Genomic DNA, 26,718 nt, shown 5'->3' with positions numbered 1-26,718 from the left:
TGTGCCCTTGTTGCCAAGAAGGCCAATGGCATTTTGGGATGTATAAGTAGGGGCATAGCGAGCAGATCGAGGGATGTGATCATCCCCCTCTATTCGACGTTGGTGAGGCCTCATCTGGAGTACTGTGTCCAGTTTTGGGCCCCACACTACAAGAAGGATGTGGATAAATTGGAGAGAGTCCAGCGAAGGGCAACAAAAATGATTAGGGGACTGGAACACATGAGTTATGAGGAGAGGCTGAGGGAACTGGGATTGTTTAGTCTGCAGAAGAGAAGAATGAGGGGGGATTTGATAGCTGCTTTCAACTACCTGAGAGGTAGTTCCAGAGAGGATGGTTCTAGACTATTCTCAGTGGTGGAAGAGGACAGGACAAGGAGTAATGGTCTCAAGTTGCAGTGGGGGAGGTTTAGGTTGGATATTAGGAAAAACTTTTTCACTAGGAGGGTGGTGAAACACTGGAATGCGTTGCCTAGGGAGGTGATGGAATCTCCTTCCTTAGAAGTTTTTAAGGTCAGGCTTGACAAAGCCCTGGCTGGGATGATTTAATTGGGTATGGGTCCTGCTTTTGAGCAGGGGGTTGGACTAGATGACCTCCTGAGGTCTCTTCCAACCCTGATATTCTATGACTTTGCCACCTTAATAATGTTCTTTAATGTAGCTTTGTGTGTTTAATTTCCTAGGTTTTTTTGAAAAAGCATAAAGGAAAAATAAATTTCACGATGTGACATAATATTGACACCCACATGGTCCATTAACAATCTTAGAACCTTTAGAGCCACCACATTGACCCCTGCCATTTGAGCTGTTGGGTAACTGATAGCAATAGTAGGTTGTCATCCTCTATGTGGACCAGCACTAGAGAGGGATGAGACACACACTTGCACTTTGCCAGTGAGTTTCACAGATATTTATGGACAGTTGAGGGATAGTGGGACTCAAGAGGCTTGGGTTCCAGTCCAGGCTCTGGAGAAGAGTGTGTTCTAGTGGGCACAGAGTTTTCCACCCATTTTCCCCAAACATGATACCTTCTGCATTGTCTGCTCCCTCATGTCCCAGTCCCAGTCCTCGCTCTTTGTCCCATCCCATTCTCCACTCCACAGGCTTCTTGTCCCAGTCCCAGTCTCCTTGCTCAACCAATCATGTTTCTCTCCAGGCCCAATCTGGTCCTTTATCTTCCCTCTGATCTAGCTTTTCTCCCCTCTGCATTCAAATCAGACAGCTTCCTTCTCCATACTGCCTCAGCACCAGCAGAGCGGTTTTTGACAGCGTAGGAATGGCAGGATCTTTGCTCTCAGTTCTGGTTCCTGACCCCACCTCAGCATGGAGCAGCTAGTAGCAGCCATTGGGGGGAAATCATTCAGAGCTCCCATAGCTGGGCTGGAGCGTACTCAATCCTTCTGTGGGAGTGGCACATGCACAAACTGGTCAGCACTAGACTTGTAAATAGAATGAAATTGTCAAAGATTTTAACTGCTAAGCTCGAGCAAATCTCTACCAATCAAACGCGAACACCCAAATGTTTCCAGTTTGGCAATGTTATAAGCAGCTGAAAACAGGGTTTTGTAATGGGATGTGTTGTGAAGCCTCAATAAGAGACAATGTTACCAGCCCACCTATAATAATAAAATAAATAATAAAATAATAGTAATTAATAATACTTGGATGTTCTATAGCTTCTTCCACCCAAGGAGATCAAAGCACTTTAAGGTACAGATATTAATAAGTCTCATCACACGCTCCATGGCCATTTTAATTTTTTGTTCTGTTATGTGATGGTTATAGTCTGGGATTTCCCTCCCCCATCCCATTCATTCCAGAGATTGGCTGTACTACAAACACAAAACCATTTACATTCAGCTCATTATGCCAGCTGTTGCCGAAATACTGAACAGCTAGAAGAATGAAGACACATCCAGTCTCATGGTTTCTTGTAATAGCCCTAATAGTGAAAAATGTAAATTATTTGTTCCATCAGGGCAGCTCACCAGTATTTAGTGAAATTTAGCAAGAACTGGAGGAAATGTCATATGCAGAAGAGACAAACTGTGGGGGATAGAATGCCTGGGTTAAGCCATTAGTAATCTGTAATTATATTGAGTTAATGTCATTTCATGGCATACTGCCAAGGAGATTCAGAGTTCTTTAAAACAAGACTGTATCTCCTCCCTTTTGTCAAAAGTTAGGCTGCAATTCAGGGTTGAAATGGAAGGAGAGAGATTTCTTTAGTGCCATAAACAAATTTTGTTTTGTTTTTCCAAGTATTAAAAAAGGACTTCAAGCAAATCTCCTGAGAACATTTAGATTAAGGACCAGATTCTGGTATCCTTACTCCTTACCTTGTAGTACCTACAGATAAGACATTACAAGATTAGTAAAGATGGCAGAATCTGGCCATAACTGTTATCTGGATACAGATTATGATTCTCTACTTGCACTGAGTAGTAGTTCACTCTGTGATTATCCCTATTGATTTCAAGGACATGGGTATCAGAATCTGGTTCAAGATAATTTAGTGGCTGCAAGAACTTTGCATTCATAAATGCACAATATGAATGCAAGCATCAAATTAGAATGCCAAACTCCTGAGAGAGCAAAGGTTGGGTAAATTATAAATGAGCGAGGAGGAACCTTTGGATGTATCTTGTCCCTTGGGTTATTGGATGGCTTTTGTTTACAATCATGTTGGACACTGGTAAATCCATTAATTTGGGAACTGAACTAACATCCTGAAAAATGTGTTGTAGAGGGTGTTGATCATTGTAGAAGTGGAGACAGCATGATGGAACAGGCCACACAAATACCCCAAGAGAACCTGCTTCAATACAGAAATAAAACCCCTTCCAACTGCACACCCCTAGTTGTCACCTCCCACCCCACACTGGAACCCATACAGGGTATCATCAAACAACTACAACCCATACTCAATGGAGACTCCATCCTGGAAGAAATCTTTCCTGAATCCCTTTTTCTGACCTTCAAACAACCCCCCAAGCTCATCCTCAGAAGTAAGCTCCCTACAGAACAGAACACAACAACTTAAAGCAACTCCAGACACTGCCAGATCAACAGATGCAAAACCTGCAGACATATCTCCACTGCTACACTAATCAACACCGCCCAAAAAACACTTTTCAGGATCAATGGGTTCTATGCATGCCTATCACAACATGTGAGGTACCTCATCCAGTACACTAAATAACCCAATAACATCTATGCGGGTGAAACCAATCACTACACTTTTGAAAGAACTCACACAGGAAAATGACATAAGACAAAAACACCCTATCACCTGTGGGTGAACACTTTTCATCTATCAATCCTCATCCTCAAAGGAAACCTGCACAATGCTTTCAAAAGATGAGCCTGGGAGCTTGAATTCAAAATTTTACTTGATACCAAAAATCATGTACTCACTAGAAACACTGGATTTATGGCTTATTACAACAACCTATAACCCACTAACAATTCCGCTCAGCTTTCTTCTCCCCCTATTCCTTTCCCCCCATGACAGTTAATGGGCCACTTCACCTTGAACAGTCCCTTGAAATATATGTTAACTAATTATGATAAACAATCTGTTCCACCTCATATTTAACTTTGACACTCTGAGGGCTTGTCTTCACATACAGCTGCACCACCGTAGCATTTTACTCCACTTCCACGAGAGGCATAGAGTCAATGTTGATGTATTTAGGTTGACGTAGCATCAGTGTAGACACTTTGTTGCTTACATCAACTGTTGCTGGCTTTCAGAAGCCGTCCCACAATGCCCCACACTGACAGTTCAGTTGGTGAAAGCGTTCCTGGTGAGGATTCACACCACCGACATGAGGAGCAAAGTGTAGACATGCACAAGTGATATAATTACGGCGGCAGCTGTATGACAATGTAAATTAGGTTGACTTAATTTTGTAGTGTAGACATGCCCTTAGTGAAGACGTTACTATGCTGAAGGGAGAGCTTCTCCTGTCAGTGAAGTTAATCCACCTCCTTGAGAGGTGGTAGCTATGTCAACGGCAGAAGCTCTCCTGTCATCATATTGCTGTCTACACAAGGGGGTTAGGTCGGTGTAACTATGTCATTCTGGGGTGTGGATTTTTCACACCCCTGAGCGACATAGTTATATCAATATAGGTCTGTAGCATAGACCTGGCCTGAGTAAGTTTCCCAGACCTGAAGAAGAGCTCTGCGTAAGCTTGAAAACTTGTCTCTCTCACCAAGAGAAGTTGGTCCAATAAAAGATATTACTTCAACCACCAAATCTCTCTAATTTTCTAGGCCAAACGGTTTCTCAGACTGCCTGGACTAACTCAGCCCTGTATATTTGCAGAGGCCTCAGAAGGAGAGTACTGTTCTGCCAACACACTATTCTGTCAATGGACTTTTTGGCCTTTCTGATTAACTTTAGTTCACAACCATCAGTACAGTGGCTCTTGAATGCCATTGCCCCGAGCTTGATTCTGATATGTCACCAGGATATACAGAGGTCCTGTGATGGATGAAGAAAAAACAAGAGTTGGCTAGAATGTCAGTGGTATAAGTCCATTACTATTATTATTTGTATTGTCGTCGCAGTGGTAAGTCCCAGACAGTGACTGGGGGCCCTACTTTGCTGGGCAACATACACACGTATGAGAAGACGATCCCTGCTACAAATTGCTCACAGCCTAAAGTAAATTGATTACACTATAGAGAATATTTGAAGTTTTAAGCCATGGTTATGCAGGAAGCAAACATAGGTTTTTGCCTTTAAAGTTTATCACACTTAATATTTAAAGACCTGTTGTGATAAATGAAAGAGGGAGGAGTAGCTCCCTTTTATGGACACCCAGCCAGCCAGTAGCTATAAAATCCCTCTTAGTAGCTGTTCTCTAATTGCTCTACCTGTAAAGCATTAAAAAGTCTCACTGCTATGCATAGGTAAAAGGAAGTGAGTGGGCACCTAGCCACAAGAGCTAATGGGAAGGCTAGAACTTTTTAAAATTGAGAAAACACTCCCCTTTTGTCTGTCTGTGGTTGTTCTCAGGATGAGGCAGACAGGGCTGGAACTATGCTGTAAGAAGCTGGGGCCAGGTACGAAAAAAATCATCAGCATCATACCTAGAACTACTCATTTGAAACCCCAGATATGTAAGTAGATCAGGAAATGTCTAGGAAGAAGCGATTAGGTTTATCCCTTTTATTTCGTTATGGCTTGTGGATTCCCTTGTGCTAACCTCAGGCGCTTTTGTTTTGCTTGTAACCTTGAAGCTGGACTTTAAGAAAGCTATTCTTGGTGCTTAATCCTTGTTTTTTTTTAAATCTAGCAATAGCCTGAGTTCCCAGATGTATTTTCTTTCCTTTTATTAATAAAATTTACCTTTTTTAATAACAGAATTGGATTTTTGTGTCCTAAGAGGTTTGTGCACATGTTGTTTAATTAGCTGGAGGCAGCAGCTGATTTCCTTTGTTTTCTTTCTCAGCTCTTCCCCGGAGTGGGGAGGTGAAAGGGCTTGAGGGTACCCCACAGGAAGGAATTCCCAAGTGCGCCTTCCTGGTGTCTCAAAGGGGTTCTACACTTGGGCGGTGGCAGCATCTACCAATCCAAGGTCAGAGGAAAGCTGTAACCTTGGAAGTTTAATATAACCTGGAGTGGCCAGTATAGGCACCGACTCTGTGGGTGCTGCGGGGCTGCAGCACCCATGGGGAAAAATTAGCGGGTGCTCTGCATCCACCGGCAGCCAAGCTCCCCCTGCCCCCACCCTCACCCCCTCCTTTCCTCCTCCTCCCCCGAGCACGCCACGTCCCTGCTCCTCCCCCTCCCAGCGCTTCCCACCCGCCGCCTGACAGCTGTTTGGCAGCGCTTAGGACTTTCTGGGAGGGAGGGGGAGGAGGCAGTAAAGAGGCACTGCAGGGGTGGGCACTTGGGGGAAGGGTGTGGAATTTGGGCAGGGTGAGGATGGTGCAGGGGCGGGGGGGCAGAGGGGAAGTCAGTGCCTATGGTGGCCAGTATTAATTTTTAGAATCCTTGAGGGCCCCCGCCTTCTGCACTCGAAGTGTCAGAGTGGAGAATTAGCCTTGACAACTATAGTAACTGTGCACTCCATATTCAGAGCAGAATGAAAGTAACATTTTGGTTTTGAAGTGCCCACTATCACTACCATAGATTATAATTAACAATTCTTCGCTAAACTTCCCTACCATATAAACTTCTGTATAAATTCAGCACAGGCTGACACTCTTTCCCGCCCCCCACCCCCAAACATTACTTTGATTTAAATGGGAGTGGCCATTTTTAAGTTTTCAGAAAGACAAAAATCTAAACGCAACTAGAATTTTTTGTGCTTTTTTAGGAATCATAAAACAGCTTTAGTATAATACACACATTTTGCAGTACATTAGTCCATAGTGGACAGCTGGTTTTGGGAAATTAAAAAATAATGTAAAGGATTGCAGAATATTACTATCAAAGGTATTGTACTATTTAGCAATTATTATTCAATTTCTGGAAAAATACAACTACTAATATTCTTCCAGATGATTATTTTGTCTTTGAGGGAGGAATATGTTGTACTCCCAAAGTTACAATGTGTTACAAGTTTACAGAACTCTTTTTCCTTTCACTCTGGCAACGATTTGCAATTCAGAACTGTTAGGGAACTATTTGACATCTGTTAGCGAAGACCCATCAGAGGGATGAAGATTCAACTTTCCACAGTCAAAGATACATTCAGAAAGCCTCACAGCAGCTAACATCTGAAATACGGCGTCAGACCTGATATGAAAGAGACAATATGGAAGAGAACACTTCCAAAGTGATAGAAGACTCCCAATTCAATGGTGTTTCAGTTATGTAAACTAAGAAAAGTTGGCATGCAAAACATGTAAGACTGTCTCTAAATGTATCTTGAGGGCATAAAGTATGAGAAATCCCATAAAACAGCTTAAAGTTTGTATTTAGAAGGCACTATATAAATAAAACAATGTGAATTAAGATGTGAGTTAGGTTCAGCTGTCTAATTGCGTAATGTGGTTCCACTGTGACAATTAACATAAGTTGGCTCCTGTTCCGGTATTGTAAAGCACTTTAATTATTGTTTGTACTGTTGAAAAGAGAGGATAGCAGATACAAATATGCAATTGTATTTACATAGAGTGATAACAGAATATATTTAACGGTGCTTGTTTCCATATATTTTAAAATCCGGAATATAAAACGTCTATGACTTACGCACATTTTTGGTCATTAAACATTTGCTTATTCAGATGCCAGACTCTGTAGCTACTTTAAATTAAAAGGTTCCAATATTGTGTGTTGAATGGATACAGATTCAAAACCACTGTATACATTTCCATTATTATGGCATGAGTAATGCATTTAATGCCAGTCTGAGACAGAAATAGAGATTGTAGGGATGGAATAATGAATCAGATAGAATGTTCCCATTAAGTTATAAGCAGGAAAATAGTGTGTGTTTTCCATGGCAGTTTTTTTTTTAAATGACACTTCTGAAGATTCTAGTTGCAAAGTAGGGTCAGATGCTTTGAAGCTTAACTCATGTGAGTAATCCTGATATGAATTATTTCAACATGTAGGGATCACTCATATGAGTAAGTATTTGCAGTACTGAGATCTACACTGTTAAACATGATGACAGAAACATTATAACAACTAACATGACAGATAAGTTGGGTTATTAACCATATTATGGCATTAAAGCAACATATTTTATTTTTTGTACATAGTTTTTCATGACAGGAAAAAAATGCCTAAAACTCATCAGGCCAAATTCTGGCTCTCCATTTTCTACTTTTGCCTTTGAAATGGGAACATAAATAGCTCTGTTTTTGTTAAAAGATGGGAGGGAGAAGAGAAGGTTACTCACCTTGTGCAGTAACTGAGGTTCTTCGAGAAGTGTGTCCTGGGGATCCTCCACTCCTGGTGATGGTGCATCCCTGCGCCTTTGCTCGGAGAGTTTTGCAGCAGTGCCCATACAGGTCACGCACGCACGGTGCCTGCCTTGCGCGCCATTGGCACTTCATTTAGTGCGTGTGTGACCCAGACGCCTCAGTTCCTTCTCTACCGCTATTAGGAATGCCACCTTCTTGGATAGGTGTAGTAGGGAGCAGTTTGTTAAGGGTTCAAATGGTTTCCGAGTGAGGGCCATTAAGACCAAGCTTTTAAGTCCCAAGGTTGTGTGCGTGATCTCATGTCAGATAAATGGTTTGAATATCCCCAAGGAAGTGCTTGGTGATTAGGTGAGCAAATATTGTAGTGTCATTGATTTTTTGGTGAAAAGCAGTGATAGCCATGAAGTGTACCTTTGTTGAGCTGATGGAGAGACTAGATTGTTTTAATTCCAGGAGGTAGTCTAATATCAATGGAAGAGGTGCAGATGCTGCAGTGGTTTGTCTGGTGGTGCACCATGCTGTAAATCTCTTCCACTTTTGTAGTTAGGTATTACATGTAATATGTTTCCTACTGTGGAGTAGCATCCGCTGGATCTGTTCAGAACAACTTAGTTTGCCATTACAGAACCATAGAGGAGCCATGCTTTCAGGTGTAGCATCTCTATGTTCAGATGTTGCTTTTGACCCTCTTGTTAACAGGTCTGTCTGGTGCAGGAGAGTGATTGGGGCACATACCAACATCTATGTTATGTACAGATACCACACTTGTCTTGGCATGAGTGGGGGCTATTAGGATGACTCTGGCTTTGTCGGTCCTTCTTTTCTCTATTACTCTGGGTAGTAACGGCATTGGTGGGAATGCATAGAGGAGATCTGTATTCCACCTGGTCAGGACCTGCACTGGAGCAGAATCTCGGACATTTGGTGTTTCGGGCAGTTGTGAATAGATAGATCTATTTGTTGGTGGTCCCATTTTTGGAATATACATTGCAGTATGGTGTCATTTAATTCCCATTTGTGGTTGTGGGGAAAATATCTGCTGAGTTCCTCTGCTGTAGCGTTCTGGCATCCAGATAGGTCGGAAGCCGAGATGTGGACATTGTGTTGGCTGCACCAATTCCAGAGTCTCACAGCCTTGGTGCATAGCGCGTGTGATCAGGCTCCCCCTTGCCTGTTTATGCAAAACATGCAAGCGATGTTGTCGGTCATTACTCTTATTTTTGATTTCTTATGAACGATAGAAAGTGGAGGCAGGCACTGCAGATGGCATGAAGTTCTAGCAGGTTTATGTGTAGCCTTGTCTTGGCTCTGGACCATAATCCCTGAATTTTGTGATGTTCCATATGTGCTCCCCACCCTCTGAGGGTGACATCTGTTGTTATCATGTGTCATGGAGGATCTTGTGTAAACGGGATCCCTGAGCACAGGTTGTGTGGTCGAGTCCACAAGGTTAGTGAATCTGACCGGGGTGGGCATCGTTAAGCGTATGTTTAACCTGTGTTTGTTTGATCTGTGGATGGTTATTAGCCATCCTTGCAGGCAGAGTATGTGCAAGTGTGTGTGTTTGACCACAAATGCGCAGGCTGCCATGTGGCCCAAAAGTTTTAGGCATGTGTGGGCTGTGACCTGTGGGCTGTTCTGCACTGCCGATGTAAGTGTCTTTATCGTGCCTAATCTGTCTTGTGGAAGTGACACTTTCGCTGCCACTGAGTCAAGGTAAGCACCAATGAATTTTAAGTGGTAAGCTGGTTCTATTGTTTATTTCTTTTAGTTTATTTGTAGACTGAGACTCTGGAAGCAATCTATCATTGTTTGAGCAAAAGGTGTCTGATCAAGTGTGTGACTTCAAGAGACAGTCGCACAGGTGAGGGAATATTATTCTTCCTTGTTTTCTCAGGTGTGCTGCTACTACCGCGAGGATCTCTGAGAAAATGCAAGGCGCTGTTGACAGGCTGAAAGGTAAAATCTTGTACTGATAGTGGTCTGTGGGGTCCAAAGTAAATCTCAGCAAACACCTGTGGGTAGGGTGTATCGTAATATGAAAATAAGCGTCCTGCAGGTTGAGAGCTGAAAACCAGCCCCCTTGCTCCAGCACTGGTATTGTTGTTAAGGTGACCATCCTGAACCATTGCTTTCTCACAAACTTGTTCAGTCACCTGAGATTGAGGATAGGTCGACACCCCCCATTTTTCTTTTGTGTTAAAAAGTCCTGGGAATAAAGCCCCTTCCCCCTGTGTTGCAGGGGAACAGTTTCCACTTCCCCCTAACTGGAGGAGATGGTCTACCTCTTGGGGTAGAAAATGTTTGTGAGAAGGGTCCCTGATAAGGGATGGGGGTAGGGTGAGGGGTATGGACAGGAAATGAATGGTATAGCCCATATGGATGACATCTAGGGCCCATTTGTCCATGGTGATGGCAACCCATTTCAGGTATAATGGGAGCAAACTGTTTCCAAATAGATGGACGGATGTTGTAAGTGCTGGAATGTGGGAGAGGTCTTCCAGACCCTTGATGAAGCCTTCTAATTTGTTGCTTAGAGGAAGCAGGTTGAGATGCCACTGGTGATGGAAGTTGGCATCGTTGTGGCCTCTGTCTTTGTCGTTGTTCATAAGGCCTCTGGTGTTCCTGTGCATATGCTGAGTATCTATTTCTCTGATATGATTGATACCTGTATTGTCTCCTTTTTGTGGCAGATGTTTGAATGCTGAGGGAATGGAGAGTTGCCCACAAGTCCTTCATAGTGTGCAGTATCTTATTGGTTTGGCTGCAAACAATTTTTCTCCGTCGAAGGGGAGATCTTCAACTGTGTTCTGTCTTTCCTGTGAGAATGCTGAGGAGTTAAACGATGAGGCTTGTCTCCTGACCACAGCTGTAGTGGTTGACCTGGCGGCTGTGTCAGCAACGCCTAGTGAGGCCTGTAAAGCCGTGCATACAATCATTTGTCCTTCGGAGACCAGCGATTTAAATTGTCTCTTTTACTCTGGAATCTCTTTAATAAAGTCCATAAACTTTCCATAGTTTCTGTGGTCGTATTTGGCAAGTAGTACCATTTAATTTGCCACTCTGAATTGAAGCTTGGAGGAAGAATATACTTTGCAGCTGAATAGGTCCAACCTCTTACTATCTTTATTGAAGGGCATGGACCAAAAGTGCTGTTGTTTGCCCCTCTGGTTGGCCATTTCCACTACCATTGAGTTGGGTGCGTGAATAAAAATTCCGATGCCTTCGAGGGAACATAATATTTTCTGTCCGCCCTTTTGCAGGTTGGAGGTATGGTGCCTGGAATTTGCCATACCATCTTGGAGAGTTCCATAATTGATTGGCAAGGCTATCTTTGAGGAGGAAGATGTCTGTAAAATATCCATTAGCTCATGCTGAGTTTCTGGCACTTCCTCCAGAGCAATTTTGAGCTCACTGGCCACTCTTTTGAATAAATCTTGGAAGTGGGTAAAATCATCTGCAGTGGTTGGGGTTGGAGGCATAATAGCCTCATCTGTTGAGAATGAATTGTTGGTTGGTGAGGTGTCAGGAGCACTGTTCTCTTCCTGCTCTGCCACGGCTTCATCCCTTGTCTTGGTCACTATGGTCTCCGAGGGTGGACATGGGGATCTGGTGTCTTCTGGTGCAGAAAGTGGTGTGGTGCCAAGAGCCTCGGTGCTGAAGAGTGAGGTGCCAATTGCATCGGGAGTGCAGTGTGCTGAGCTGGTGCAGTGCAGTTTGTGTCAGCACTGTTGTACTAGCAGCATTGGGCTTCGGCACGGAAATAGGAGCAGTTGTTGGTGCCATCTCCTTTAGCACTGTTGATGGTGCCATGGTGGAGACAGACAGCTTAGAGCCCTTAGACTCTGCACCAGAGTGCTGGGTTCCGGCGATGGCCGCTACATGAACGGTGCCAGCCATGGTGGCCATGGTGTGGCCGGCACCGCTGAGAGTGATTTAGTTGGCGACCGTTTTGTGTTGGTCTGGTTTCTATGAGGCAAAGAGGATGGCCATTTTTTTTGCAGATTTTTTGGTCTTTGGGGACCTTGTCGGCGAAGAGTCTGGTGACTTATGCCAGGAAGAGGGCTCCTGCCTCAGGTTGGAGACTGGTCTTAGCGACGTCTCCATCAAGCTGAGTTTCAGTCTCAGGTTTCTATCTCTGCATGCCCTAGCTTTCAGTTTGTTACAATGGGCACATTTCTGAGGAATGTGAGCTTCCCCATGGCAACGGCCACATTGAGTGTGTGCATCTGACACAGGCATCGCCTCTCTGCATGTTGTGCATCTTTTAAATCCTGGTGAACCAGGAATTTTTCTAATCTAAGACTAACCGTACTAAGGGATGGAAAAAATAAAAACTTTTTTTTTGGTAGGGAACATAACTCTAATAACTGAAACTTAACATATCTAAACTATCCTAACTTATTAATTTATCTAAACTTGTCTAGTAGAAATGAAGGTTTTCAGCAGGACAGCTGAGCTCCATCTCAGGCCGGAGATGGTTTAGAAGGAACTGAGGAGACTGGCTTGCACGCACGCTAGATGAAGCATCAACGGCACACGAGGCAGGCACTACTGCAAAACTCTCAGAGCAAAGGTGCAGGGATGCACCATTACCCAAAGTGGCACACCCACAGGGACATCTCTCGAAGAAGAATGAAAGTGCTAATTATGGTTTCACTTTGATGGCTTTACACAGGTGGAACTCCATTTATTGCAATGGAGTTACTCCCAACTTTGATTTGGGTAGACGGAGTTCAGGATCAGGCCCAAAGAGTCATTTTGCTCCTGTGTTCTGACAGCCAGCCCTTGCAGAGCCACCCACTCAGATTACTTGTGCCAGGAGCAAGTGTCTGCCAGAACATGAGTAATCCCAGCAGGGGAAGATGTACAGTGAGGGAATTAGGGATGCAGGTAAAATGCACTGTCCAGATTTTTATTTATATATGTTTATGAAGACTGTATGCTCTTTGGGGCAGGGTCAATGCCTTCCTCTATGTTTGGGAAGCACTGACCACACTGGGGGAGCTACAGTAATCTAAATAAATGGTGGGGAAAATACATCCCTCTCCTCAGATCCTGTGTCAGAATTACCTCTCCATAGGCTATGTATACCCCTTCCATGTCCTCTGGTTGCAGAGAACTTGTGCAGTGTGAACTCCTTGGGACAGAACCTAGCCCCCATGCTGGGCTTTTTGCACAGCTCTGGTGGCACAAAGGGGTCAGCAATCTGGGTTTAAAGAGTCAGCTGGGGACTACTCTGGTGCAGGAGAATCCCCAGATAATATGGGTCTCTGACACCTGCTTCCCCCACAACCCATGGGCCCTCCCTTTGTATAGAAGGTTTGCCACAATATCCATTTCCCTGACACCCTCATTTGACTTAGTACTCACATTATTTCTAAACATTCATACTGTGATAGCACCTAAAACCCTCAAACACGGTGCATCCCATTGAATATGCAAGTTACTACAGTTCACAGCACCCACATCCACTGGAGCTTTGGGACAAGACATGAGCAGCAGAGCGCAGGCTGGCTGGAATACTATATTGCCAACTCTAAAAGTTAAAATACCATGATATTGCTTTAAAAAGATTAAATCGTAGTTTTGGTCTCCTGATCTTTAATTTCCCCTGCTCACCCAAATAGATATGTGACATAAGAACATAAGAATGGCCCTACTGGGTCAGACCAAAGGTCCGTCCAGCCCAGTATCCTGTCTACCGACAGTGGCCAATGCCATGTGCCCCGGAGGGAGTGAACCTAACAGGTAATGATCAAGTGATCTCTCTCCTGACATCCATCTCCACTCTCTGACGAACAGAGGGTAGGGTCACCATTCCTTACCCAATTATGACAATTGTAGTATTGCCAACTCTCATAAACTTATAGACAGGAAGGTAAATTAGGCCCTTCTTGCAGAAGTCCTCCCTAGGGGGCCCAGAATCAGGCTTCCATTGTGCTAGGGAACAGTGTTCTCAAAGATCTGTAACTCTCAAGTGCTTTACGAGCAAAAGCTCTGTGGTTAAGAATGTGTGCCTTGCTTTCCTGCTGTGGCATCTCAAAGGGGTTAAACTAGCAGCCCAGAGTGTGCACAGTGAAGTGGAATTCTGAGGGACTGACTAAAAGTGACTGGGAGGCTTAGGAGGTCTGAGGCACAGGTTTCGGGCTCTAGGCAGCTGAACTGCAGAGTCCCACGTCACAAGGAACAGTTCAGACAAGAGGTCTGAGCCTGGGGACTCAAATCATGACTAAACTCCACCCATACCTAATTCACATGGAAGCACATGGGATCCAGAAATTGGGTACATTCTCAGCAGCGTGGTGTGCATACAGTGTGGTACGAGGCCTGTTTGTAACAGGGACCAAGCATGCACTAAATGAAAACAAGTTTGATCCCCACTGAGCAGGACAGGACTCACACTGGTGACCTACAGCCGAAAGACCCTCGAGCTCATTAGCAATGTGCTGAGGCATCCAATCCCCACCCCCAAATGCTAATGTTATACATTCACTAAAAATCTGGGGCCTCCAGCCGGGCCTGCTATTCACACATGGTGATGGCAGCTTCCTGACAAGGTACCAATTCAGCACAGTACTGAAAAAAACCCCATGTGCTACTGTGGTCTTGACCAGTGTAAATTTGGCACTCATCCTTTCAGGATTGGGGCAGCCATGTTAGCGGCTGCAGAGTGTTCTGCCTGCAGCAGGTGCAGGCATTAGGACACTGGAAATCAAGGTGTTAGAGGATATATGTCTGCACCAAGAAAAAGATGGCAGGGAATGGCAAAACCCAAAATGCTTGTTTATTTCCAAAGCTACCCAGAGCGTAGCAGTGTTTGGATGTGTGGGGACTCTATAGTGCATCGGGCCCACAAGAGGGCAGCTAAGACGGCAGCAGGATCTCAGCTGGGCTTTCAGGCCGAAGCTGTTTGCATCCAGAAGAGGCATGCAGTGGGATCAGCTCATACCACTTCTGCACTCACTGACAGGCAGGGGCTGGGAGCAGATCCAGCCCATGTGGACAAAGCTAGTAAGAAAGTAACTAAGGGGGTCACCACGATATCCCATGAATGGGGCTCAGTAAGACAGCACAGGCACATCCATTAAAATAGCCAGAAGTGTTCAGGGATGATGGGGTACATCTGTCAGATTGAGGTGCTGACATATGGTTATGCCACGTACAGGCATAGATTGTGCAGGTGGTTTGATACCAGGCAGCATGGTTGGATGGGGAGCTACCAGCTAGTCACTGGCACCCCCTGTGGCTGGTTTCCAGTGTGGTTAAGAGAATAAAATGAACAGTCCCCAGAGGTAATAAACCTAGGATTTTGGCGTTTAGTCTTGGGTTTATGTGACAAGGTGAGACCATGTGGTCTTCCGGGGCCAAGATCCCCAACCTGCTGCCCTCTCTATCCCCCTCGTGGGGGGAGGTTGCTAGGACTGAGGGAGCTAACTTGAGCCTACCCCATGTTATGGGTTACATGGTAAGGACCGCTGTAATCTTGGCATTAGTTACAGGTTATATCGTAAGCAGCCCTGTAATCCCCACACTGGAACCAATCAAATGCCTAATATCGCAGATTATGGGTGATGGGTGGGTAGAACCCCTACCCTGTGGTAAAGATTAATAAAAGTTGTGGCCTGCCACTTAATTCCATGCATGTGTCTGTCCTCACTTTGCCGCTGTGTCCACATCAATTAGGCCTGTTTCCTGGGAAGAGAAATTTACAACACACAGAGTTTGTCACATGCTATTTTAGGAGGCACGGCTCCCCAGGCAAAATGCAATGGTAAAACCAATACTGGTACCAATATCCTAATTCACAGCTAAAAGCAAAGTTTTAAAATATAAAATCATACAATTATTCTACAGTACTTTCACTAATGTTTGTACAAACACATATTTTTTCATTCTGACATGAATTTGAACCCATAAACTTCTGTTCCACAGCACGTACCTCTTCCACCTCATCTATAGTAGTAATCAGGGATGGGGGTGAAGTGGGGGGCAGTATGCTACTATCCTCTATGTGGACCAGCTCATACAGGGAGAGACAACTCACATCACCAACCTATTACACAAGTATTTGAGAGACAGACAGCACTGGAATGTTGGGCATTAGCATTCTTGGTTTCTCTTCTTGGTTCTAGGACTATGTTGAAATCTAGTGGCTACAAACCGTATAGCCAAATGTACCACCATCTTTCTTCGGCTCATCTGAACCGGAACTCTAGATGTTAATGTCTGAGCCTCTATCTGAGCTAAAGAACCAGCCCTCTTTGCATGGAAGTAGCAGCAGCTTAAACCTCTATCTGTGGTGCAGCTGCTAAATGGCGATAGTGTAGATTACAGAAAGACCTAATTTGTCATGGCCCTTCTAAAAGACAATGTGGGAAAGCAGAAGACACTTGGCTCTGTTATATTAGAGGCATAGGTTCAATTCCCAGCTCTGCATGAAGTAACCTTGTAGAAGCTCTGTTATTGTTCACCGTTTTGATCACCACTACTACCCTGCTGCCAAGCTATGAAATCTTGGCTTATCATAAGCATTGTGAAGGACATAGGAATATTGACAGTGGTCAGTGGAAGCACTGGGATTGGAGCTTTTGGGTCGCAGCTTAGTGTGCTTTCTGCTAGGTTACAGGGCATTGTGTATAGGGAGTGTCTCTCTCCCTCTCCCCCCACAAAGATTGCCAGGGGGGCTCCCGCCCTACATGCTTTCTGATGAGTCCCACTGTTAGGTTCCACTGCTCCTCTCTCCTCCTCACACTGGGAGTCAGATGGGAGAGCCAGATGGTTGTGCTTGCCCTCAAGGAGGGCAACCTAAAGGTCCATGCTCTCCTGCAGAGGGGGAACAGCAGGGTTATCCTTCTATGCCTTCCCAACACTGAGGCCTGTTGGTTCTTCTTGCTCGAGCAGGTGGGGTTTGAAGGAAGTGGCTGGTGCTGGCAGTGAGGGGGCTTTGCTCTGTGCTGTGCTGCTTCTGACTATGCTGCTTTTGGCACCAAAAAGCACTGTGCTGAGAACAGCTGCATAGGCAGAAGCAGCAGAGCACAAATCTAAGCCCTCTTTTCCAGCCAACCCTGCAGCACCGTTTCACAGATGTTAAGGCTGATGCATAAATGGGCATTTTGAGTAGGAGCAGAGAGGTTATTTTACCTCTGTATTTGGCACTGGTGCAACCACTACTGCAATACTGTGTCCAGTTCTGGTGATCACAATTCAAGAAGATATTGAAAAACTGAAGAGGGTTCAGAGATGAGCCATGAGGAGCATGATTGAAGGATTAGAAAATCTGCTTTATAGTGACAAAAAAGGAGCTCAATCTAGCTGAACAAAGGAAGGTTAAGGGGTCAATTGTTTACAGTCTAGAAGTACCTACAGGAGGAACATATATTTGATAATGGGCTCTTTGATCTAGCAGTGAAAGGTATAACACGATCCAATGGCTGGAAATTGAAGCTAGACAAATTCAGTCTGGAAATAAGGTGTTAATTTTTAACTGTGAGATGAATTAACCAATGGAACAACATACTAATGGTTGTTGTGGATTTTTCATCACTGACAATTTTAAATCAAGATTGGATGTTTTTCTTATATACTGTAGGATTTATTTTGGGGAAGTTCTATGACCTGTGCTATGCAGGAGATGAGACTAGATTATCAGGTCCCTTCCGGGTCTGACCTGACCCTTCCCCCCGGAACCTGAGTCAGCACTGCAGCTGCTGCCTCCTGCCCATGGGAGGTGCTGCGACTCATCAGCATACTCACTCTGCAGTGAGGTGATGGTGGATAACTGGAGCAGGACATGTTGCCCTGCACCATGCCAACCCCACAGGCTAGAGAAGATCATTAAAGGTGACCTGACCCAACCCTAACACTTGTAGTTGGGTCCTGTTGCAGGGCTCTGCATTAGTTCAGTCCCTACCCATATCAGTTCAGCCCACCACCCAGCCTCACCTTTGGTCCTCTTCCAGGTGTAAAGGGGGGGGGGGAATGCTTCAACACAGTTCCCTCTCTCCTTTCCAGGCTGAGGGAGTAAGGAGGGGGGGACAGGTCAAGGGCTCTTCACCCCTCTCTGCCCCTTCCCTGGCAAGATTCTGCAGGGAGTTTGGGGAGAGGACCAGAGGGGCCATCCTGTTCCCATTACCCACAGGAGGGGAGAGGAGAGGAGTGAACAGAGCTGCCCTTAACTCCTGGGCTCTTTAGCTCCCTCCTCTCCCCATAAGAATGGTTTTGGGCTGCTGAGAGGAGGCCAGGTGGACAACTCTACCAGCAGCAGATCTGACTGGTAGCCTCATGAGACAAACAAGTGGGGCAGGCAGCCATCAGAGGGCTCAAATTCGCCAGAGTGCTGGAGTGTCTCATGTCATCACAAGACTGGCTCCAGCCCCAGCCAAAAGTCTGTCACTCGTGAAAAAAAACACAAGAGCTAGCAACACTACCAGGTCATCAAGTCAGACCTCCTATGTTTCTGGGACTATTACATTTCACCCAGCTACCCACATATTTAGACAAGTGACTAGTGTTTTGCTAAAGCATGTCTTCCAGAAAGGCATCCAGTCTTGATTTAAAGACGTGAAGAGATGGAGAATACACCACTTTCTTTGGTAGTTTGGTCCAGTGGTTAATCACCCTCACTATTACAAATTTCTGCCTTATTTCTAGTTTGAATTTGTCTGGCTTCCACTTCCAGCCATTGATTCCTATTGTGCCTTTCTCTGGTAGATTTAAGAGCTATTTAATTCTCAGTATTTTCTCCCCAAGAAGGTTCTCATCACTGTACTCAAGTCAACTCTCAATCTTTAATGTAGTTGAATAGTGACTTGGCCTCCTCTCGTCCCAGATGGCAATAATAATAGTGATGCAGGCTACAAAACAGCTTTGCTAGCTGCTGCCAAAAGGATCCACATGGCTCAGTTATTTGAGCTGTGTGCTAGGCCGAGGGTTTGACATTTAGGCCATGTCTACGTGGGGGAAAAGGTGTGTTAACTCAATGGAGTCTTCTTTTTCTGGATTGTAAACTCCCCTTAACAGCTGTGCAGCCACAATTTAACACCTTTTACATCATTTGAGCTGGTCATGTTGTAGTCATGACCACTTCAAACAATCTATAAGGTGTTAGCCACAAGGTAGCCAGCTGATATGATCTAAAGACCAACCAACCAATCTAAAAGGTGTTAAACTATGTCCACATGAATGTGAAGGAGGAGGAGGGTTCTTAATCAAATTAAGCTAAATCAATTGAGCTAACTTGATTGAAAAACTCCCCACATCTTTTTGCTGTGTAACTAGTGCCTTAAAGAGCTGTTTAATTGCAAATCAGGGCTGGGCTACCATGAAAAATTACATAGGCATAGCTCTGTCTCTCAGGGGTATGAAAAATCCACACTTCTGAGAGATGTAGTTAAGTCAATCAAAGCCCCCAGTGTAGACATTGTTAGGTCAATGGAAGAATTCTTCTGCAGTCCTAGCTACCGCCTGTCAGGGTGGTAGATTAACTACAGTGGGAGGAGAACCCCTCCCATGGCTGTAGTGAGTGACTACACTGTAGTGCTACAGTGGCACAGCTATGTGGCACTGCAGCCATGTTGTTGTAGCATTTTAAGTGTAGACCTAGCCTCAGTGTGATATGTTTGGAGTTTTGCACTGTTTTCCAGGGCAGCACTTTCAGATGAGTTTATCTCCAGCACCAGAAAAATTTGTTTCAAATATCAAAGTGTATTTTTTAATACTGAAAGAAAAAATATTCATCTGGATATTATTAAACACAACAGGGAAAATCCTGTTAGCCTGACTCACATATATGGACCTACTGAAGTCAAGAGCTTCAAGGAGATGATGTGCAGTCAGTCACATAGGATTTGGCATAAAAAGAGATTCCAAAGAATGAAAGATGCATACAGCAGTCTAAGCATCTAAAAAGTTAGTATGCTTCTCCTCGGCACCCTTCTACACACAGGTCTCTCCTTTCTTACAGCCCAATTCTGCATTCTGCCAGTGTCCAAGGAATGTAGGATTAAGCCCCTTGCTACAAGTGCAAGCTAGAATATTAATTGTAACAATAAATTAACTAAACCCTTCCCATTCATTTCTAGGTAAAAGAAAATCAGAAATTTACAAGGAGCCAAGCTTAGTTCATGTACATGCATTTCAAAACTCATTTACCCCCAAGTCCCTAGGTTAAATACACATTATGTAAAGCACCTCATTATTTAAATGCCAAAAATTCACTCAGCACTTTTCAGGACACAAAATGAGGACAGTTCCTGTCCTGGAAAGCTGACAAACTAAAAGATCCAAAATCAAGGTATGTGATTGCGCACATGTAGACATACCTGAACTAGCTTTAATCTAGTTAGCTTGGGTACCAATAGCAATGAAGCCTCTGGAATCACACCTTGATTGCAATGTAAACATAACTACAGGGCCAACCCCCACACCTGCCATCAAAAGTGTTCATGCTTATGCACATTTCATGTTTAGTTCCAATATTCAATTTATTAATATTACGATTAAAGTCAGAAATGAAACAGCTGTTTCACATAATTACAAATGTAAAAATTGCATCAAAACATCACAGCATATTGCATACAATAAAGACATGCACAATATGCATACATTGGGAGATGATGATGAAGAAATCAAGCAGTTATTTCTGCATCAGGATCTTTCCTGCTCTTCTCCTGTTTTCCATTTCAGAGCTCTACTCCTGCTCTCTCTGAATCTTTGATCCCAGAAGACCCTGCTTTCTCCTATACCCCAATAATAAAATAATAATATGTAACAATAATACTTAGCTCTTCTATAGCACTTTTCTTCCGTATATCTCAAAATACTTTATTAAGGAGGTAAGTATCATTATCCCATTGAGCCATAGTGCCTCTAAACGAGCCTTACCTTTTCTTTTGATCTGGACTGGCGGTGTTCCCCCGCATCATGGGGCAGGATGGCCGAGCCATCTCATGGCTGCAGAGTTTAAGGGAGAAACAGGCACAGACAATAGTCTGTGACCTTACTGAGACTGACTCACCTGGATCACTTTTCCATTTATAAACACAACACAGATCATAGGATAAAGCTCCCTTTCAGTAAACCTTTATTCCACTTTTAGTTCTCTCTTCCCCTGTAATCTCTGACTAACACCTGTTTAGGAGAGAAAATATATATTCAGAGCTTATACCCTTTTACTTTTACATTTTTCTGTCAGTCTGATTTTTCCTGTAATTGCTTTGCCACTTGCTGTCTCAGGAGAAGACAATATTGTTCTAAGATGGCATTTTAAAACAGTCCTTAATCAGTCTGTAAAGTCAAAAAGAATTCTCTTCAATGGGTTCTGAGCCAAATCCAAGGATAGCAGCTTCATGTAGTGGCAGAGCATGGGTCTGTGTGCATACATCACATTGTGCATTCACAAGCTCTATATCCTGAGTCAATCATGGCACCTAATATTGCAAATGTTACTCGCTGAGTAGACAATGGATCTTGGGTGAGTACAGTTTAGTCACATAAGATTTGCAAGATGGGCCTTTATTGCTGGACAGCTTTCATACTAACTATTAGAGAGTGTTGCTTTCATGAGATTCTGAAAATACTGTATGCAGTTTTATCTTTTTCTCCCCTTTATGATAGATTCTTTTTCAGTCTTCACTGTAATTTCCCTTGGAGTAATAGAAAGTTCTTCCAAAAAGGAAATTATCAATAAATAATGGTTTATAGTTACACAGTGTCTCCCATCTTTGGATCTAAAATATTTTACATACACATTCATAAAATTAAACTCTCAGCACCCCTGTGAAATATATACCAATAAGTATGATCCCCATCTTACTATTGTAAAAACTGAGGTCCAGAGAGTTTAACTGACTTGTCTATGGTCACGTAGGAACTTGGTGACATAGCGTGGAATACAATCCAGGTCTCCAGAGTTCCACCTTGTTGCAATTGATTTTACTCCTCTAATTGCATTTAGGATAATGCATCAGAGTTACTGTAATGCATCTGAGTTCCTCAGATGGACAATACATGATGTCAAAACAATAAGCCAGGAGCATCAGAGCCCATCTCTGAAATTTAACAGGTGCTAAAGCTGATATTCTTGTTTTTGGCTTCAGAATTTTAACACAGGGTTTAAATCTGTAATCAATATAAATCTCCTCATAGAAGGTCATGGAATTTCCTGATTCCAAATTACTCAGAACCTGTTTTCTATCTGAGCATAGTTTTCTCTTGCTTCATTTGAGGTTCTAGAACTGAAAGCTTTTGGCCTTTCACATGCAACTGGGATTTATATGATAACTGAATCTTTATCACGTGTAACGGCAGATAACAGAGACTTCCTGATTTGCTCAAATCCTTTGTTTCATTTTTACAGTGCAAAAGCAAGTATTCTTCCCCCCACATCTCCAACAAATGTCTCACTGGGTTTATTAATATAGATAAGAGAAGTAGAAATCATCCTTAATTGTGGAGGTGCTGAAATGCCTGTTCTGAAATGGGCTTTAAGAGGGGCATCGTTACCTATGCCTTTAAAGGATCTTTAGACACAGATTCAGTTTTCTCTGAGAGAAGTCATAAGCCTCCTGCACAATTCCTGTTATAATCCAAAGATGTTAATTAAAAGCCAATGTATCTTTCTTCATCATTGTAAATCAATCAATTTTAGGTTTTTCTCAAAGAGGTGCATACTGTTTAGTGGTCAGTTTACTCCACTTAAACCTTGCAATATTTGGTATATTATGTGATGAAATACAGCCAAAGTGCTAGCTATCTTATAGTTACATAGGAACAATCCTCTATATGTATTAATGGTGGAGAGTCATGCTAGAATAGGATTTAAAGTGTTTCAAAACACTTCATTCGAATGTAAAGCAAAAGATGCATGGCCTTAACATCAAAATGCTATTTAGGGATCATTAAGACAGCAGAATGTTGTTTGTAAATGGTGTGTGTTTACAGTACATTTCTTTATATTCTTTTACATTTCTTTTCAGTATATGCAATGTAAAGATATGAGTTTCTTACAGTTTCTAATGTAAATTTAGGTGTAATTTTTTTTAAAACCTTAATTTTACATTAGTGGCTTTCTGTATCAGAGATGTCTGTTCGATATTTTTAGGAAGTCCAACAGCAATATATACTTGAACCTATTGCTAAATCAAGAAAACACTCACAGAACTATTTTCTTTAAAATAAGTGTTAATGAGATATATCTTTTAAAAATATACAATACAGATCCAAAAGCAACAAAAATCCAAGAAAACACGTGGTTTTGTTCTGAAACCAAAATCTTTGGTGTACTGATCTTTATAGAAGCCAGTGAACCACCAAAACAGCTATCCCTATGCCTTGCTCTTATTCATTTGTTACCAACACACAGCTCAAGTGGAGTATCTGTATCCAAGCAAAAAGTGAAGTCCGCCTGACATCTCATAAAAATAATTCAAAACATAATCATTTTATATTATTGGAATAACGACAGTAAGTCAGGCTTGTTGACGCATTTTATTGTGAGATGGGGAGCCTGGTAAAAAACTAGAAAATGACCATGATGTAACAAGGAACTTAAAAATGAAGATTCAGATTTGTAACTTACATACATGAATACAGGAACAAATTGGCACAAAAAATGTTAAACATTGTTCCCAACACTGTTTATAAGATTATTCTAATTTGGCTTCCTAAGGAAATGAGAGTTTTATGGTTAGGCTAATCTCTTAATAAAACTGCAGAGCATCATGCTATTAGTCACACAGTGAATTTCAAAATGTAAGAGCTTTATATTAAAAACTGGGTAAAGGTAAAATGAATGGATTGCAACTGTAAAATTAATACATTCCCATTTTAATTCTTCTGTTCTACAGTCCAAGGCAAGTATAAATGTTAACATAACACTGTTAAATCAAATCTCAATGCAAGAGAACCAATTGCATCTCTACTTTAAATCTTATCAACTTTCCAAATTTTCATACTAAAATATATTATTGTATTAATACAAACTACAGTATTATACACTACACTGTGTAATAAATAAAGAAATATAAAAATAAGACACATAAATATAAAAGTTTTCTAAAACTAAAAAGGTACATATGTCAGTAAGAAGGGTATTAATACTGCCAGGTTTGAAGACATACAGTACAAAATGTTGCACAGATCTATAAACTAAAAGAAATAAAATAATACTGATAGGTAAAAATCAGCTAACATTGTTAATAAATGGGGTCCATAATAACTAACATTTGGAAACACTTATGAGCCAGATAACATGTCATGTATGTGTCTGAAATTAAAGTAAACCAATAAAGCAGATTAGAAATTTTCCCTTGTAATTATTGTAGAGAAATTCTGCAAATTAGATATCAACCAAACATAATACTGAAGAATTAAATAATGAAATGTACCAGTGTTCTTACTTTTTGGATGGTTGAGTGTTTCCTACCCCTCCCCCCCGCATGATTTAGTTTAGAAGTTTGATACAAATTAACAAATGCTAGTTATTGTAGGCCACACATTAAATAAAGGCTGGTCAGAGCCTTTAAAATACTGATAAATGGCACTTACAGCACACAGGTCTTGCATAAGGCCAAAGGAGATACAAAGCTTCATATCATATCCTTCATATTGTTACTACATACTCAAAACACAATTACAAACACTGATTTTTGACGACTTTGCTGTCCTTACCAGTATTAACACTGTTAGTCCCTGCAATCAGAACTCAACAACAATCTTTTCAACTACATTTTTAACCACATGAGTAAGAAACTTCAGTTCTTCTATCAGCTGCTTTCTTAAGGCTAACAATACACTTTAAATGATAATATGCTCTACTACAACATCTAATGTTATAATTGCTACCTTCTAGGTTGAATTTACAAAGGTAGTCTAGCACTGTTTGGAACTGCATTATACTTTTCTGCGAAAGGGAATTCTGTAGTGCAGAAGTTCTCACATTTTCTAAACATAATAAAATACTGAAGCGGATTTAGCAAATGTTTTCCGGATAAAAAAAAAAATCATATAAATCTCTCCCAATTGTATAGCTTAAAATTAATCGACATAAGAATGAAAATTAATACTGATAAAACAAATGATGCCAGATGCTTGTCTAATAAATCAGGTTTCCTACAACCTGTTAAATCTTTGCTTCCAGAGTCATTGTATTTTTCTAATCTGCTTCATGTTACAAACTTGTTCCTAACTTTGAAAACTGCATGAAAAATTACTAGGTTTGAGGTTCAGGCACACCTGGATTTCTTTTTTTTTCTCATTTTCTTCTTTTACTATAATTTTTTTATTTTATTTTTTTACACAGTAGTGAACAGAAATCACAGTATGCAGACTACTGTGTTTCTATGTTAAGCATATATAGTATAGAACAAACTTCATTACCAATTAGTTGTTTTCCTTATAGGAAAAAAAACCTATCAGTTAAGCTTTGTTTGTTTTTTCTGACACCCGCTCATCATTCTGTATAGCTTCTTGTTCTACATTGCTCACGTGATTTACAGCTTCTTCATTCTTCATGTTACCTTCAATTTTCCTTTCTTCCTCCTCTACTTCTTGTAGTTTTTCACATTCTTTTTCTTCCTGAAGTTCTTCCATCTCTTTGTCTTCCTCTTCCTCTTTTTCACTGTCTTCCTCTTCTTCCCTCGTTAAACTTTCTCTCTCATCTGAGTCGATCTGCGATGGAGATGCTCTGGCACCAGCATGCTCATTATTTAGGACTTCTTGTCCTGTCTCTTCCTGTTCTGTGCTATCACGCTCTTCTGCTTCTCTTTTGCAATAGGAGTAGCGATGATTCATGTGCTGAGAATAAGACCCAGAGTGTGAAAAACGCTTTCCACATTTGTCACATTGATAGGGCTTTTCTCCAGAATGCAGTCGCATGTGTTCAATCAAATGGTGTTTGTGTTTAAATGCCTTTTTACAGATTCCACACTCATGAGGTCTTTTACCTAAAAATAATAAGCAAATATTTGTAACTTTAGTTTCCACAGTTTAATTGTTATTACTGGTTTCCATATCATCTATGGTTCGTGGAGGCTATTTGTTGAAAAGCAGCGGTTTCACATTTGGATTTTGGTACAACTGTTGGGAGATTTATTTAAGAAGGTGTTCTTTTCTCAGGGTTGTTGGGATTTTCAAAGGAGCCTAAGATCATAACATAAGAACGGCCATACTGGGTCGGATCAATGGTCCATCTAGCCCAGTATCTTGTCTTCCAACAGTGGCCAATGCCAGGTGCTTCAGAAGGAATGAACAGAACAGGTAATCATCAAGTGATTCATCCCGTCTTCAACTCCCAGCTTCTGGCTAACTGAGGCTAGGGACACTCTGAATGTGGTGTTTTAGCCTGACCATCCTGGCTAAAAGCTGTTGATGGACCTATCCACCATGAACTTATCTAGTTCTTTTTTGAACCCTGTTATAGTTTTGGCCTTCATAACATCCCCTGGTGACGAGTTCCACGGGTCGACTGTGTGTTGTGTGAAGAAGTACCTCCTTTTGATTGTTTTAAACTTGAAGCCTTTTAATTTAATTGGGTGACCCCAAGTTCTTGTGTTATGTGAAGGAGTAAATAACACTTCCTTATTCACTTTCTTCACACCAGTCGAGATTTTATAGACCTCTATTATATACCCTCTTTGTTGTTTCTTTTCCAAGCTGAAAAGTTCACGTCTTTTTAATCTCTCCTCATATGGAAGCTATTCCATACCCCTAATGATTTCTGTTGTCCTTCTCTGTACCTTTTCCAATTTTAATATCTTTTTTGAGATGGGGCCATCAGATGTGCATGCAGTATTCAAGATGTGGGCATACCATGGATTTATATAGTGG

General features: G+C 42.2%; 1 protein-coding gene across 4 annotated transcripts in view; it reads right to left on the bottom strand.

Annotated features, from left to right (window-relative positions):
* Positions 1-23,366: 23,366 nt before the first annotated feature.
* ZEB1 (zinc finger E-box binding homeobox 1) overlaps positions 23,367-26,718 on the bottom strand; it is a 214,527-nt gene continuing 211,175 nt past the window's right edge. For all 4 annotated transcript variants that reach the window (XM_077808272.1, XM_077808274.1, XM_077808273.1 and 1 more), the window contains exon 9: positions 23,367-25,835. In XM_077808272.1, the coding sequence (XP_077664398.1) occupies positions 25,309-25,835 (527 nt within the window). In that variant the 3' untranslated portion in view covers positions 23,367-25,308. The remainder of the gene's footprint in view (positions 25,836-26,718) is intronic.

Source organism: Eretmochelys imbricata, chromosome 2 (assembly GCF_965152235.1).
Source record: "Eretmochelys imbricata isolate rEreImb1 chromosome 2, rEreImb1.hap1, whole genome shotgun sequence".
Classification (NCBI taxonomy): Eukaryota; Metazoa; Chordata; order Testudines; family Cheloniidae; genus Eretmochelys; species Eretmochelys imbricata.
Note: the sequence above shows the minus strand (reverse complement) of the source record. Positions and strands in the feature narration are given on the sequence as shown.